At 48.9% G+C, this 15,885-nt stretch overlaps 2 protein-coding genes across 2 annotated transcripts in view; one reads left to right on the plus strand and one right to left on the minus strand.

The window, feature by feature from the left end:
* Positions 1–15,885, plus strand: part of LOC149328104 (uncharacterized) — a 398,869-nt gene that overhangs the window by 178,403 nt on the left and 204,581 nt on the right. The window lies entirely within an intron of this gene.
* On the minus strand, positions 1,619–14,922 carry LOC149328108 (uncharacterized). The gene is made up of 3 exons (XM_089562150.1): positions 14,563–14,922; positions 8,875–10,160; positions 1,619–2,220 (listed from the first exon to the last, which is right to left on the minus strand). The coding sequence occupies exons 1-3, from the start codon at positions 14,920–14,922 to the stop codon at positions 1,857–1,859; spliced, it is 2,010 nt and encodes a 669-aa protein (XP_089418276.1). The 3' UTR covers positions 1,619–1,856.

Consider the following 15,885-nt stretch of genomic DNA (forward strand, 5'->3'; position numbering starts at 1 on the left):
GCTGGCGTCCAAGGTCAGGCCAGCCTTCAGCCCTGACATAAAACCACCAGGCAACCCTTAAAGAGCATGGCATATGCAGATGGCCCTATGTGGAGCCTACATGCACCATTTACCACGGCACCTTAAAAACTGCGCTTTCGTTTTATTCAGGACTGTTGGCGGTACATTAAGTTCTTTTAGCGGTTTAATATCGGATTAAAAAAAACATAGTCTTTTTGCCAGCGTTATTATATTCTAGAAATGGAATTATATTATATAATATAATTATATTATATTCTAGAAATGGAATTTCTAGAAATGGAATGCGCTTGTTCCTTCATGGCTACCTCCACACACTGTTCATTAAATTACATAAAGGTGTTTTTCTACCTACACTGAACTTGCACAAAAAACGTAGCACAAGCGTTGGTTCACGTGTAAGTTATCCGAAGCCACTGTTTTAAAGTAAAATTCACTGGATGAACCGATTCACGAATACAAATAGTTGAGCCTCCCAGTGATAACTCTGTTTTTTTTTAGTGCATTCACTCCAGCATCATGCCACTTCTGCCGTTCGTGGAATACTACCACGCCTAATTACTTTCAAGATCTTGGAGTGGAGAAAGTACGAAACTAGCTAGTAGAGTACAAAAGTGCAAAGAGTATAAAAAGCAGTTAGTCATAGAAAATTTAAGTTGTCCGCTGTTTTTTATTTTTAATGGTTTCTAATTAACCTGGCCATGCACTGCTAATCGACCTAAATTCTGTGGCACCCAAATGAAACACAGTGAGACACTCGCGACTGAGCATTCATTCATTCATTCATTCATTCATTCATTCATTCATTCATTCATTCATTCATTCATAAATTTTGCACCATGGAGGAGCGAACTAACTTAGAAAAGGCAGTTACGTCACATTTTTTGAAGCCCGCTTCTGTTGCGTCTTCTGTTGCTTTCGCGAAGGCTTAGACAGCGGAAGTGCGCAGAGCACCTCGCATAGATTTCTTCCGCCTCAACGGCGATTTACTTTTGGGCGCCACATTTAATGCCTTGCGATGTTGAAGGAATCATGCAGGGACTTCGGCGAGGTGATTCTGTCTGGTGCCACAAACACAAACACAAAGGTTGGGAGCCAAAAGCTGCTCTATTATGACGGCATACGACTGTGATTCTGTGTTGCCATCGGCAGAACAGTTTCTCTCATTTATTTCAAATATAGCAGTGAATCTAAAGCGCAACTTGCATTCGTGGAGCTACAGTAAGTCCCGCCTCACAGAGATGCTCGTACACACGCTGGCCTCAGCACGCGAAGATCACAGAGCAGAATAACAGCACGTGGAAATTCCACACACGGCAATATTAATTTGGCGCATTCAAAGCCCCATAAGATTTCTGATCTCTCAAGCTTGCTCCTCAGAACATTTATAGTAGAAAATTACACGTTTAAGTGTCGTTAAATGATGCATAATTTTCACGCTCATAAATGGTCAAAATTGCTTGGAGTGATATTTGTTCACTTGATGGTTGGTGACGAAACCAGGTAAATTTTTTCAAACCCCCTCAGGTGGCGGAAGAGCTCGTAACGTGAAATATGTCTTTGAACCTTCGTGGATAAAACAAATTAGAGATGTCTCCAAAGCGTAAAAAGCTAAACCAAGCTAAGCAGCATACATGAACAGGAAAGAGCAATTAAGATTATCATCAGATTTTAGATTTCTACAGTCCAGTGGCCGCACATCTGCAAAGCAACCTACTCTAAGAGCCTCTGCAAACAAGACCAAAAATAAACGATAAACAAGGTGGGCACTGAATAAGATCCAGCAATATAACCAGGCGGGTATGTCCTTCACTACCACACATTCAGATAATTCTATGTTAATCATTCGGCCTAGTAATGTTCACGCAGTCACCGTAATCAACCACGGGGCACTGAAACGCTGTGGCAAAGTCGGCGTTGTCCCTGACAAGTTCGTTCACTAAAGCTCTAGCCTGCGAAGCGATGCTGCAACGGTAGTAGGCGAAGCGGGCGTAGAAGAACTGGGCTTCGGATATCCGGTAGAGGCTCCAGGCGTCCTGTACTGTGTACCAGCTAGCTCTTGCGTCCGCTGGTCTGACGGCGTCACCACGGGCTGTGCCCGCAGCCCCGACAATGGCGGCGATTTGTAGCCCCATCTTCAGCCCTACCACACGGCGCATGTCGTCGAAGTACTCGGCGTGTGAGGCACTCAGCACGCATTCCCTGCATGGAAAGTATTGCTAGAAATAACCTTAAAATAGGAATTACGAGACTGTTTTAATGCGAAATCATTAGATGACTCACTTTCAATGTCATGTCTGCAAGAAACGACACCATGTGACGTCACGAGCTGAGAAGTCTCGCGATGAAGATGACGTCACACCTAAATAAATATAATTAGGTAACGCCAAGACTAATTGGTAGGACCAGTGACGACATCCTACGAGTGTGTCGTCATGACAGGTCACGTGACAACGACGTAATGTGACGTCACACCAGATCAAGGGACAATGGCGTAATGTAACCACATACCTAGACACGTGACAAATATGTAATGTGACTTCTTACCAGGTCCCCACTCAACCCCCTCTACAACCCCTAATTCATGAAGGTCTAGATGAAATCCCAGCGATCATCCGCCCCGGTGGCTTAGTGGTTAAGGCGCTCGCCTACCGAGCCGGAGTACCCGGGTTCGAACCCGACCGCGGCGGCCGCGTTTCGATGGAGGCGGAATGCAATAGGCGCCCGTGTGCTGTGTGATGTCAGTGCACGTTGAAGATCCCCAGGTGGTCGAAATTATTCCGGGGACCTCCACTACGGCACCTCTTTCTCTGTTTCTGCTTCCACTCCCACCTTCCTCTCTTCCGTTACGGCGCGGTTCAGGTGTCCACCGAGATATGCGACACAGATACTACGCATTTATAACTACGAACAGCGCGGAAAGCAGTACTTCAAAAAACTACACAGAATGTTCACTACACTCGCATCAGTGAGAAAGCAACGATTTGTGCTACGTAAAAGATGACGATCAACCGGCAGTGCGCGGGAAGGAGCGCTCACGCCAGGCCAACTGAGAACAAACAATGTAACAGAACGAACGATTTTGCCCGGGGTTGCTACCCATCGGCTAAGTGCTCACACACGAAAAGTTTCGTTTGAACACTTCGCTTGTTATGACGATAAAATTGGTTGCTATTATGCAAGAAGTCTGAAATTGTCGCCCACCCAAAGTCCAGCGAAACCTCCAGCACAGTAAAACCAATTTAAATTCTGCTGTACGCTCAGCGCTATTAACACGTACACGTTATGTGGTAATAAGAGGGGAGTATCGTGTTTTCTTGTTACAGTCTGGTAGAGGCTCTTTGACGAAACCAGACCAGCTTTATTATTGCGGTATGTATCTCAGCTGTTAGCGAACTGTGAGCTCTATCAGTTGCAATCACTGCGTCCCTGAATGTCATCGCTGCTTTCTAAGGGCATGTCTCGTGTGTACCTGTGTGCCACGCTATACAAAGGCCAGTTTTCTGTTGTACGCAGTGTCTAGTCCTTCGATCAAGGTGAAAAGCATTGCAGGCAGTTAAGCACGAAACATAGTGCGAAAGCTGGTTTCTGCAGGTGGACACCAAAGCCACGTATACCTGAAAGCTTGATTGAAAGCGCCTTTCTTTTTTCCTTTCGTGACTTGCGTACATGATGATGATGATGATAACTTTATTTTCCGCCAGATAAGGAAGCCCCCTACTCCCCGTCCCCGGCACACAGGCCTTGGTGACGGGGGCTGGGACCTCCGCGATTAGAAGCAGGCGAAGAGGTCTTGATTCCTGGCGGCTTCTTCCGCCAGGCGGATGGCTTGTTGTGAAGCAGGGGCCTTGCACCGCAGCAGGGCTTCCCAGGTTTCTTTACAATTTGTTTTCGTTAGCCCCTGGGGAGCTAGCGCATTCCCAGATTATGTGGTCGAGGGTCCCTCTCGCCCCACAGTGCTTGCACCTGTCGTTTTCTTTATCTCCATGAACATGATATGCCCAGACCGGGTTTACGAAGTTCCCAGCTTGGAGGCGTCGCCATACGATTGCCTCCCTGTTGTTTAGACTTTTATCCGGTGGTGGCACCAGTCTCCTCTGTAACCTATAATTTTCAATAATTTCCGTATAATTTTGCAGACGCTCGTCCATGTTCTGGCAGTCGGCCGGCTCCACAGCTACCCGGAAGTAGACAGCTCGGGCTAACTCGTGGGCCGCGTCGTTGTCAGGAATGGACGCGTGTGCGGGAGTCCAAATTAGGCTAACTTTTTTGTTTAGCTGTTTACTGGCCAGAATCCTTGCCGCTTCCGGCGAGATCCTACCCTTTCCAAAATTATAGATGGCCGTTTCGCTCAGGCACGATGATGGAAACCGCCGAAGGAACGGACATTGATCCGCGCGAGCTAAATGTGCCCGGGCAGTGGTACACTAGCAACAAAAAATGGCTGAGGCTTAGCTAAGGTTAAGCCTAGTGAGATGCGAAGCATATTGATGGCTAGGCTTGGTAATACATGGCTTTCCTTGGTTGAATACTTGGTGATTTTAATAAAACCACTAGAAGTGTAGCAAGGATTGCCGTGGCAACTATATGCGGGATCATCGGTGAATTCAATTCAGAGTGTACAACCGCTGCCCCAGCACCGGCTACAACAGCATTCTTGGCACCCATGGAAAGTACACTGGAAACACCCTTAGTTATTCCACCACCGCCACCATTCCCTATAGACTGTATTGATGTACCCCCAGCAGCAGCAGGCAGCGCCTCTGATGTGGAGCCTCCACCGCCGCGGCCGACCGCGCGAGCCGGCAGCCCATCTCTCCTCTGCTGTGACGTCATGTTGTCACGTGGTGTCACGTGGTCACGCTAAAGGTCAATGGTAGCTCCACCGCCGCGCTCGACGGGCTGTAGTGTAGCTCTAGTAATATGCTTCGCATAAAAAGCCAAAGCGGCGCCGAAGGAGGCTAATCCTAACCTTAGCCCCAACCAAGAGACGCGCATCGTGGAGCGGCGGCGGGCTGCCGAGAAGCTCGCGAGAAGGAAAATGGCGGCGAAATCGGTGGAAAGGCAAAACAGCAGGCTCCCCAGCGATGCCGAAAATATAATCATGAGACCCAGCGGCGGCGTCACGAGGCTGACGAAACACGGGAACGCGCACTTGGCGAACGCGATAATCCAGGCTGCCGGAGTCGACGAAGACGCAGCGGGAGAGGACATCGTCTCCATTATACACGCCAACAGTCCATTCTCGTGGCGCCGAGAGACGCCGGGCGAAAAAGAAAGTACGTAGAGCTGAAGCAACTCACTTTCGAAGGGGAGCGAATAGATATGACCACCTACGTCGCCATGCCGGACGACTGCGGAAAGGGCGTAATCCACGACGTCCCCCTCTACTTCTCGGAGGCGGACATATTGCACCGTCTCAAGACGCACGGCAATCCCCCGGTGCTGGGGGTTCGAAGATTAGGCAAGGAATCGAAGACAGTCCTGATACTGTTCGAAGACAGCAAAGGCTCGAGGTGGGTGCGCATCACGTCATTGGCTCAACGGTGCGCGCTCTACCGGAAAAAATACGAAGTGTGCAACGCATGCGAAAGAATGCGAAACCGAGCCGATCTCTGCCCGGACCCTAAAAACGTAAAGTGCCGCGGTTGTGGGGCGAAAAACCCGCTCGAAAATCGTCAATGTGAGATCAAGTGTCAGCTGTGCGCCAAAGGACATCTGCTCGGCGATAAGAAATGCAAGGAGCTCTACCGCACGCCCTACGAGGTGAAGAGGCGGTGGGAGCAAAGCGGCGGCAGTTCGCCAAAACACGGGACCCGGCAAACATTGGAGATGAATTCCACCCGCCAAGGTCGCCCCAGAGACAAGCGCGGCAACAACTACGAGGGTTTCCGTGCCGAAGATTTCCCGAGCCTGGAAGAGACCACGGGAAGGCATCCCGGACAGCACCATCGTCGGGGCAGTACGCGCTCCAAGAGCAGAGGGCGCTCCGGATCCAGAGGGCCTACGTAACCTCCTAGACCCAAGGAGGAGGACACTACAGGAAGCAAGCCGCAGCAGCGCGGCCGCTCGAGCTCCCGCACCAGGGGCCGCTCCGGATCCAGACCAGGGGGAGATCGTGTTCCAGAGACCCGGCGAACCCATGGACTTAGAAGCGGACTCCGACCGGGGACCGTAAAAGGGTGAACTTTGACAGGGGGGCTTCCCAGGCTAAAGACAAGGACGAGGAGATCGATAAATTAAGGAAAGAGGTTGGGGAGCTTAAAGAGATCATTAATAAGCTCACTCAGGAATTGAATAAACCAAAATTGTAGGCGCGTACGCAGTCCCCCTCACCCCACAGCGCGCCACCAAAATTGGTTTCGAGATCAACATCCCCGGCGCCTAAGGCTGTGACTCCCACACAGCCTGCGACACCGGAGGAGGAAAAAATGATTATAGAATCGGCTAGGCCGCCTTCTACTAAACGAAAAGGGGAGGACGCTGATTCGTTGGTGGCACTAGAGAAAAGATTAGAAGCCAAAATGGAAGCTAAATTTGATTCGTTCATGGCCCAAATTCTGGGAGCAATAAATCAGACGCAAAGCCAGGTACAAGCCCTTACGGTTGAAGTGCAAAGGCAACGGGCAGAATTAGTTGCCATCGGAGTATTGCAGCAAAAACAGAGGAGCAATTTGACCAGCTCCAAAATGGTTAGAGGCGCACCAACTGAGTCTTTAATCTGGCAGTGGAATTGTCGAGAATTCCAACGCAAGCGGGCGTTAGTGCAACAATATCTGACGCTATTACATGAGAAACCGCTAGCTATAGCCCTGCAGGAGACGGGCAAAACACCAAAACTGTCGGGATACCAAGCTTTTTCAAGTGACAGAGGTGAGAGATCTCGCGTCACAACGTTGATTAAGAGGAACATTGCGGCAATCGAGCACGAAGTCAACTCGAGCGAAATTGAAGCAGTGCTATTAGAAATCCTTACTGGACGAAAAGAGGAGCCGAGCGTGTTCCTCTTAAATCTGTACAGTACCCCACAGCAGAGAAAGGTGAGATTCAGGGCCCTCTTTCGCAACGCGATTAAGGCAGCCGAGACTAACCCCGTGAAGTGACTTAAAGTCAGTGACTTTAATGCCGGGCACCCGGAATGGGGTTACGCTAAACAAGATCCTAAAGGCAGGCAGCTATGGGAGGACGCGCAGGAGCTGGGACTCACCCTACACACGGACCCTAGTAGTCCATCCAGGGTGGGTAACAGCGTGTGCGCAGACACCTCCCCTGACCTGACCTTCTCTAAAAATGTGACATCTAAAATGGCACAATTCAGAGAAATATTTCGGCAGGGATCTTTTCATTCTGGCCTCGATCCTTAAAAAAGGAGTTAAGACGCGTCGTGCGCGTCAACCGCGAGTAACGGAATAGGAAATATTTAGGAAGAAGCGAGAAAAAGCTGGCACTGGGAAGATCACTAACATCGAGAAATGGACGGAGACCCTCATGCGTCACGTTGGAGAGGCAACAAAGATACTTGAAGGGGTATATGCCCCAAAGATAGTTGATAGCAAACTGCTTCACATGTGGGAGGCAAAACATGGCATGGAGCGCAGACTAAACAAGCAAAAATGGAACCGTAATCTTAGAAGGAGGGTCGCTAGACATAGCAAGGAAATTGAAAATTATGCGATCAAATTATGGGAACAAAACTGGTGTAGCAGATGTGACGAGATGGAAAGGAGCATGAGCCTTTCCAGAATGTGGGGTCTGCTGAGACACCTGTTACATCCGACCAATTCAAAAACCCAATCGGGAATTACATTATCAAAAGCCAGGCACGCATTTCAGGGAACAGATGCGGAATTTACGCACAAACTAACCGACTTGCGTACATATGAAAGTTGATGACGCCGACTACCAATCCGCAACGCGAGTGTGTGTTGCAGTTTAACACGAGGCCTGATCGGCTGCGGCGATGGCACAGCGCTCTCGGGCAGTGGCCAGCGAAGCTGATCTGTTCGCGCCGCGGCTGTTTCGAAACTCACTCACGGCAATTTTATTTCTCCGCGTTCGTCAAGGTGACCCTCTTTCAAAGTCGCGTTTATTTCCGGCAGTTTTCCGCATCGCGTGACTAACTTCAGAGCCTACATCACAAAACTGCATTTTTCAGGTTAGAAGCCCGACAGTGCTTTCTCAAAGAAACTTCATACTATGGTCTACACTGCCCAAGTACAGGCGCGCGAAAACTAAAGGACAGAAAGGAAGAACGGACTCGTTTTACTGCCACAATTTGTGAAACGAAGTGTTTTTTTGGTTTCACGGCGCATAAGCAACGGAGGCTATCGTAAGCGATTAAGGCTTAGCTGTTACCAAAGAAATGATAATCACGGGTTTCATGTCAAGCATGTACAATGAAGAGTACTGGTCACTGTCCAAGGTAAATAAAGAAGAAAATTTTGAAGATTCGGGAGCACTACGGCTCCCTTGTTCATTATAATTCTTCCCTGTAATTGTTCGCTGTAATTGTTACAGCGCTCCCGAAACGTGCAAAAAAATTGCATCTTTACTGACCTTGGCCGCTGACCAGAACTCATCACCATAATACCTGACCAGACGGTAGGCCGTCAAACCCTCGACTAAAGCATGTGCAATTTGCCAGAAGCGGTGCCCCAGAGGCGTCTGAAAATACGTTGGCAGCGAAGGCGAATGCCTCGGACGCCACTTACTCTGTAACCATTTTCACGCCGCTAGCGTGCAAGGAATAGAGTAAACTTCATCTCGAACGTGACGGGAGCCGCAACAAAAACAGTCTGCTGCATGCAAGAACGCGTTCTTTCGGGAGTGATCGCTTCCTTTCCGTATTAACTTCACCTGTGGGATTGTAGAGCTGTCTTCGTTTCTCGTGACCACTTCTTCCAGCTGATCAGTTTGAGCCACATCAAGGCGGCCATGCGACTCGCAATGACCGCAGCGTCGGCGAGCAGTGGGTCAGTAGTCCCGGAACTCAGCCACCCGTAGCTCAGTGATGACACGTACAGACTGGTCTCATTGGCAAAGAACATGCGGTCCGCCGTTCTGCTGTCCGGGTTGTCACGAAACCAGGGCACGCCCCGTCGAAATGTCTCCTTTCTAGCTTCGAACTCGAAGTTCAAAGACAAGAACAAGTTCCGGGGGAAGCCCTGGGAGGTCAGGTGGGGCACGGCTGGCTCTCTGAAGACCAGGTCTCCAGGTAGCATGAGCGTTACGTTGGCGACTACGGCCCGGAAGTGGTCAGTGTCGTTTCCCGCTGCCATCAGCCGCCGAAGTGGGTCATAGTCAATGAACCGTCGCCGTGTGGCTTCGAAAATTTTGTGCAGCTGCCGGTCTTTCGCGGGAGTCGCGAGTGCCGCGACGTACGTTATGCGCCATAGGTGGTAGCTCCGGCGTACGTGCTTTTGACAGACGTCCTCGCTACGCATATTAGGCGAACTTAGCGTGCTGTCCTGTGTAATGTAGCGCATGGCTTGCAGAGTGACAAGAAGCAACAGGTAAAACGACGCCAGCGGCTGATGGTGCGCGTCTATCAGAAGCCGAATGTCAGCAAAGAGGCCCGCTTTAGCTATGACAGAAATTATTTTCGCACGGTCGACATGTATAAGGAACTCGAGCAATATGGTCTTGAATTGGGATGCGTCAAGATGTCCGAAAGCATCTCTAATCTGCCTCAAAGGCACGAATGATCGTCTTGGCGAGGCAGCCGGAAATTTCTGTTCCAACTTCGAGACGTCCTCATTGGTATAATTAGTGCCAAAGTGGGAATTAAGGACGGAGAGAGTGACACCGTAGCAGGAAACATCGCAATTATTTTTGTAGTCGCCGAGTCGAGGTGTCCTTCGAACGAACATAATCCATGGTCTTTGGCTTACTGAGCTGAATACTTCGAAGATGAACGGCAGGCCGTACCGCTTATTCACCGCAAGGCCCAAACGAAGTAAGCTTGCGCCACTTGTTCGCGTGGTGGTGTTGGTGATTTCTAGCACGGCCGCCGCAACATCCCTGGCTCGCTGGTCCTCCTGCCATATCTCTTTGATGCATGATGTGTAAAGGGTGTGAAGTGCGGCTGCAGCCTCACTGCCGTAGTCCTGGGTGCCCTTGATGATTTCAGAGGTGACATCCAACTGCAAAAAAAAATGGCTGGCATTCAACTCGGCTCGAAGCTAGTTATACGAGCGTAATCTCTGTTAAGTATGGTGTCCACGTCTAAAATCAAATTTCAAGGTCAATATCCAAGGCTAAGGTCAGGTTCCCAATGTTGAAAGCCATATGATCATGTGGTCGTACTAACATAGATTGGGCCATACCACGACAGTTAGGTTCTGTTTGAACTTGGGAGACATGGAATGACATTGTCGATGTGGCGTCTACTGTATCATATCAAAGGTCAAGTCCGAGGTCATCGGTAAAGGTTAAGGTCCGGTACCCAGTAGTCACAATAATGTGATCACATACTACCACATCTTGGGATCATACCACCCCGCAGTTATGTTCGGTTTGGTTTGGTTTAATGGGTTTAACGTCCCAAAGCGACTCAGGCTCTGAGGGACGCCGTAGTGAAGGTCTCTGGAACTTTCGACCACCTGGGGTTCTTTAACGTGCACTGATATCGCACAGTACACTGACCTTTGGAATTTTGCCTCCATCGAAATTTTACCACCGCGGCCGGGATTTAACCCGCTTCTATTGGGTCAGCCGCCAAGCGCCATAACCACTCAGCTACCGCGGCGAATTGCCGTTATGTTTGGTTTGACCTTGTGAGGCATTGAAGGTCACTTTCCCATCCGTATCGCAATCGGAAGTTGTGCCACGAGGAGTAGAGCTCTTGCTCCAGAACTCAATAGGGGCATAGAGCTAAGCGCCTAATTCAAGATCTCTTCGGAAACTTAAAACGATGCCCTGCAGGAACCCAAATCTCCGAAACGCGGCCATTCAAGGACACTGGCGTTACACCATTGCGTCATTCACCGTAGTTAAGGACATCCAGTAGTAATCAAGAACAGAGTTGTCGGTAGCCACCTTTTGGGTGCGCTTTGTAGGCAGCGCAGTACTAACAATATTGCAAGCTCGAGAAAAGTTAAAGCGAAGATAATGTTATTGTTCGCCACATGTCTTAAGTAGGACAAGACGCGGTGTCTCGACACTAGACCTTTTCATGACACAGCTGTCATGTGGAGCTGCTCCTGTTCGTAGCCACTGGTTAGTCCGTTGATGATACTTACATGCAGGTTGTGGCTGATTGGTATTCAACAGGAACTACGCTGGCCAGTTTATCCGGGAACTGCCCAGGGTAAAGCTGGCCTCACCATTCTTACAGCTTGTCAAATGTGTAAACCTCCGCCTTCATTTGCTAAGAAACCAAAATATTACCTACGTGGTTAGGAAAGTGGGCGCTAGTTCCGACTGGTCAACTGAGGTCATGTGACTGAGTACGTTCGCGCACAGCGGCTTTGAAATGGAGGCTTCGAGTAAAGTGCAGCAGAAGTTTCGAGCTCGAGCGCTTAAACACTCCAGAAGTTTGCCTGAGCTTGCCTGCTGACAGTAGCACGGAACTCTCTTTTTCAATTTTAGGTGGTGAGAAACTGCCGAGTATGCCGTCGGCTGTACGCAAAAAAGAAAAATTAAAATTCTGAAAGCATCATTATCAGCCTAAATATACCCACAGCAAGGCAAAAGGCTGTCTCGTAACTGGCCACTTAACCTCATCTTGTGCCAGCTGTGGTTACATTATCCCCGCAAAATTCTTAGTCTCCTCCGTCCACTTAGCTCTCTGTCGCCCCCTGCTACGCTTGCCCTTTATTGGAATCCGGTCAGTTACCCTTGACGATCGTCGGTTATCTTGCCTTCGCATTACATGTTCTGTTCATGGCCATTTCATGTTTCTCATGTTCTTGATTTCGAGTAGGAATATCAATAACCCGTGGTTTACTATCATTAACCCACTGTGCTTTCATCGCGCCTTTAACTGTACACCTATAATTTTCGTGTCCTTTGGTCGCTGAGGTTTGCTGAATTTAAGTTAAGAAATTAACCCCCCCTCCCCCTTCCGGGCGGGGTACTCCAGGAGCTTGAATAAGACAGGGTGGCGAAGCTAACAGAAAATTGCTGTGCGCTTTTAGTTCTCCCCGATTATTAACCGGTATAGATAGCTGCTGGACCAACGAACAGTACAGTGTATATAAATATAGAGATGTCAAGAGTTGGCCAGTAGGGAAGAGTTTACAATATAAATAAACACATTGTGAGCAAATTGAAAGCTTGCATTCTATTGTCTCACGTAAAAGTACTGGGCTTCTACGACCGCACATCTAACTTGCTTTTGTCTAATGTGAGATAATTAGGCTACAAGTAGATACCAATTCGAATTGTGTGATCACGTAAAACAACACTCACGTGTGTCCACTTTGCAATTGTTCATTCTTTAACTCTCATCAGCGCACTTCGCAATTACCAGATTTGAGTATCTTGAGATATACAAAACAGATGTGTCGAAATTTTTCCAGGCCTAAAAAAACTGCCACCCCCTTTTTTATGAAGCATGTTTTTATGCATTGATAAGTTGTAGAGAGAGAATGAGAGCTGGTTTAAAAATCCAGTCTTAAACTTATACGCCACCTGTAGCTGCCTTCTTAAGCAGAACAGAACTCCGATATGAGTTTTGCTCTGCCTGAGTTAGAACGGAATGAAAAAGGCGGCTTGCGAGAATACGGCACGCCAAATATTTCTTGCCGCCTTCTTTTAAGAGTCTGTTATGAATTGACAACAAATCATGATATCATGGCTAAACTGCGAGTTATTTTTCTGCTGAACGATAATAACGTAAGTAAGTTTACTTACTCACGTTTTCTCATCCCATTCTCCCTGTTGATTTGAATAATTGCTGTCTATGTTTGGCAAGGACATATAGACCCGCTCCCATATTTATTTTCTAACCTTCCGTACCACGCGAAAAAACCTTAGAGAGCGCAGTTTTCTAAAGCTTTCCCCTTTTTTCTGAGACATTTCATCTCTGATTGAACCGAGTGCACTAATCCGACCTTTTAGTTTCTTGAGAAGCGTCTGTGAGTTGTCTTTGTTACATGTCAACTGCGAATGATGGGGTTTTAACGCCCCGAAGTACACATGGCCAATGAGATTCCGTAGCGGTGAAAGCGCCTGCACCATCGGCGCGACTGTCAGCTGCCGGCCATTGAGTTGCAGTCCGTTACCACGCGACGCTTACAGCGCATGCGCAAGCAGGCTGAGAAGCGTTTACACCAAGCTTCAAAAACATGCGTCGTAATCGCCTTCTCCAACTTTTTGCTCTCCCATGGATTCAGTGGAGCTAGTTTGCATACAAATTCTTGTCCGATAGAAAATGAGGATTCCCTCAACGAAGGCATTGTTCGCTAGCGCTCGCACCGCCGCCCTGTGAATACGGATGGAGTTCAAACCTCCAGTTCCTTAAGGGGCGCCGACATCGCGCAGCGCGCTGAAGTTTTTGAATTTTGCATATGTAGAAATATGGCCGCCACGGCCGGGATAGAACCCGTAACTTTGCGATCAGCAGATGAAGGTGTCTGTTGACGGCGGCCAATTGAATCTGACCAGAGCTTCTTTTGAAAAATGTTAGGCTTCTTCTCAAAAAGTACAATAGCAATTCACTATCCTATCAGGTCCAAATATAAACCGAACAGTTCGCAACACTACCCGTAATGAGCAAGCATGCTTTGATTATCTAACATACACATGGAAGTACTGAGAAAGGGAATGCCTGTTTGAATAGTGAACGATTTCTCGGCAAATTTTACAGAAACACGGAGTTTGTTTTCTTCTTCCAAGTATAAAGGGCACATGGTTTCAGCTATCATAGTCTGATAGCCTCAATCTCGAGAGTGTTAACTAAGTGGTGAATTTGACATCTATCACGCCATGCGGCATTTCACAAAACTGTCTCGTGCGACCACCTGGGCGGTGGGAGATTTTTATGGCGTCAGAATTCTCCAAAAATGAGCGAATCGATAAGGAATGCAAATTGTTGGCAAATCAATACCAGTCAGAAGTATTGGCTGCAGACTCGATTCAAAGCCATATTTTAAAATTGCCGCACCATAGCTCCCGCTGCGGTGGCTCAGTTGTTAGAGCGCTCGGCTACTGAGCCGGAGTACCCGGGATCGAACCCGACCGCGGCGGCCGCGTGTTGATGGAGGCGAAAGGTAAAAGACGCCCGTGTGCTGTGCAATGTCAGTGCATGGTAAAGAACCCTAGGTGGTCGAAATTTCCGGAGCCCTTCACTACGGCTTCTCTCATAGCCTGAGTCGCTTTGGGACGTTAAAACCCCATAAACCATGATATTGTAAGGCGTGCCAGACGTTGCTTCACTGCAACGGTATAAACCAGCAGGGATACGACCGGAAACACTGTAAACCTGACGTGTCTAGTGCTTCGGACATAATTTTTCTCTTTTTGTGTTGCGGTTCTTTTTTTTTTTTGCTAGTACACCCTCGCGGAAACTAGAAGTGTGGTCTCCGTGCGCAAGCCGCTCACCAGCAAGTCGCGTGCCACGTCGCGCTGGACGAAGCCTTCCTCGAGGGCGTTCTTGCAGATGTACGCGAAGAAATTTGTGCACGGCTGCTGGTTGGCGTCGATGGCAGCGAACAGCGTGGCTGCCTCGCTGGGGCAGCAGAACTTCGTCCCAGTGTCACTTGTGTTCACCCTCTTGGCAGCCCAGTGAACAGCGAGCCAGGCCAGCGCGGTGGTGGCGGTGGCTAAAGCGGCCCCAGATGCGCAGCTCAGGCAGAAGCCTGCCGATCGTAGATCCTTACTTCGCAGGATGGAAGTCCGAGTCGCGGGGCGACCGGTGCCAGTTGGCGAAGGTAGGTCTTTTCTCGTCGGCCGAGCTCCCATCGTAGCTGTCTTCTTCTTCTTCGTCTGGAAGAAGGCCTCGAGGAGCGCGTGACGCTGTTAGGGTCCAGCGCCCTCTTGTGGAAGTGTCGTCTGCTATACGGCTCGTGCTCCTGCGGGAGCTGCCCTTCTGTAATTTTCAAGGTCGGCTGAGAAAAAAAAAAACAGCTTCTCTTAGCCCTCTGACTTCTCGCATGAAAGAAAGAATGACCTATTTCATTCACAGTTTTGACAGCGCTTTTAGATAACTTCCGCTAACTTCCGCTCTCTGAATGGAACCGTTGGGCGTCCACATTAGGTAAGTGTTCTGAGATCCAAAATTTCCAGATTCTTCTAATGTCCAAGAAATTAATTTAAACCAGATTGTGGTAGTTCTGAAAAAATGGAAGTCTGTAGTAACGGCGACGTTCACCGGGTTTACTTGAGGAGTCGCACGAGTGCCTTTCATTGCTGCCTGACTTCAAGCATATGAGATGTGCGTTGCCTCGGCTCATTTTCTGTTTGGAGTAGGCGCTTATATAAGGTGAGTTTGGGGTTGTGGTCACAGTGCAGCTACTAATGTCGCTTGTTCGCCCACAGTGGGTGACTAGAAAGAAGAATTTTTTTTTATCTCCTCGCAGATGTCAGCGCCCGTTCATGCTACTAGTTGCAAAACTTCCCATAGGAAGGAAAGAAAAAAAACGTTTATTCAGAGGGAAGAGGAAGTTGGTTGAAGGCAAGCAGGCTGAGTCCTACCAAAATCCCGCCATGGGTGTGTGCCATTAAGACTGTGGACATCATCACCATCAGCATCTTCAGCCCAAGACTCCTGTGCCTCTGGCCGGCGTCGTGGAGATGGCGATGAACGCCCCTTGGGATGCCAGGGTGGCGCTGGTGAACCGAACCTCCCACTGCATCAAGAGAGAGAAACGGAGAATAAAATTTTATTGTAAAAAAGGTGGCCGGAGATGATTGTGGGTGGGGCGC

Source organism: Amblyomma mixtum, chromosome 9 (genome assembly GCF_055824585.1).
Source record: "Amblyomma mixtum isolate Tamu chromosome 9, ASM5582458v1, whole genome shotgun sequence".
Lineage (NCBI taxonomy): Eukaryota > Metazoa > Arthropoda > Arachnida > Ixodida > Ixodidae > Amblyomma > Amblyomma mixtum.

Bases quoted from the DNA above. Each gene is read 5' to 3' on its own strand.
- LOC149328108 (XM_089562150.1), bottom strand. From the start codon at position 14,922: ATGGGAGCTCGGCCGACGAGAAAAGACCTACCTTCGCCAACTGGCACC. The intron at 10,161-14,562 runs GTGAGCGGCTTG...TTTTTTTTGCAG, and splicing joins ACGTGGCACGCGACTTGCTG to TTGGATGTCACCTCTGAAAT. The intron at 2,221-8,874 runs GTGAAGTTAATA...CTTTCCATGCAG, and splicing joins ACAGCTCTACAATCCCACAG to GGAATGCGTGCTGAGTGCCT.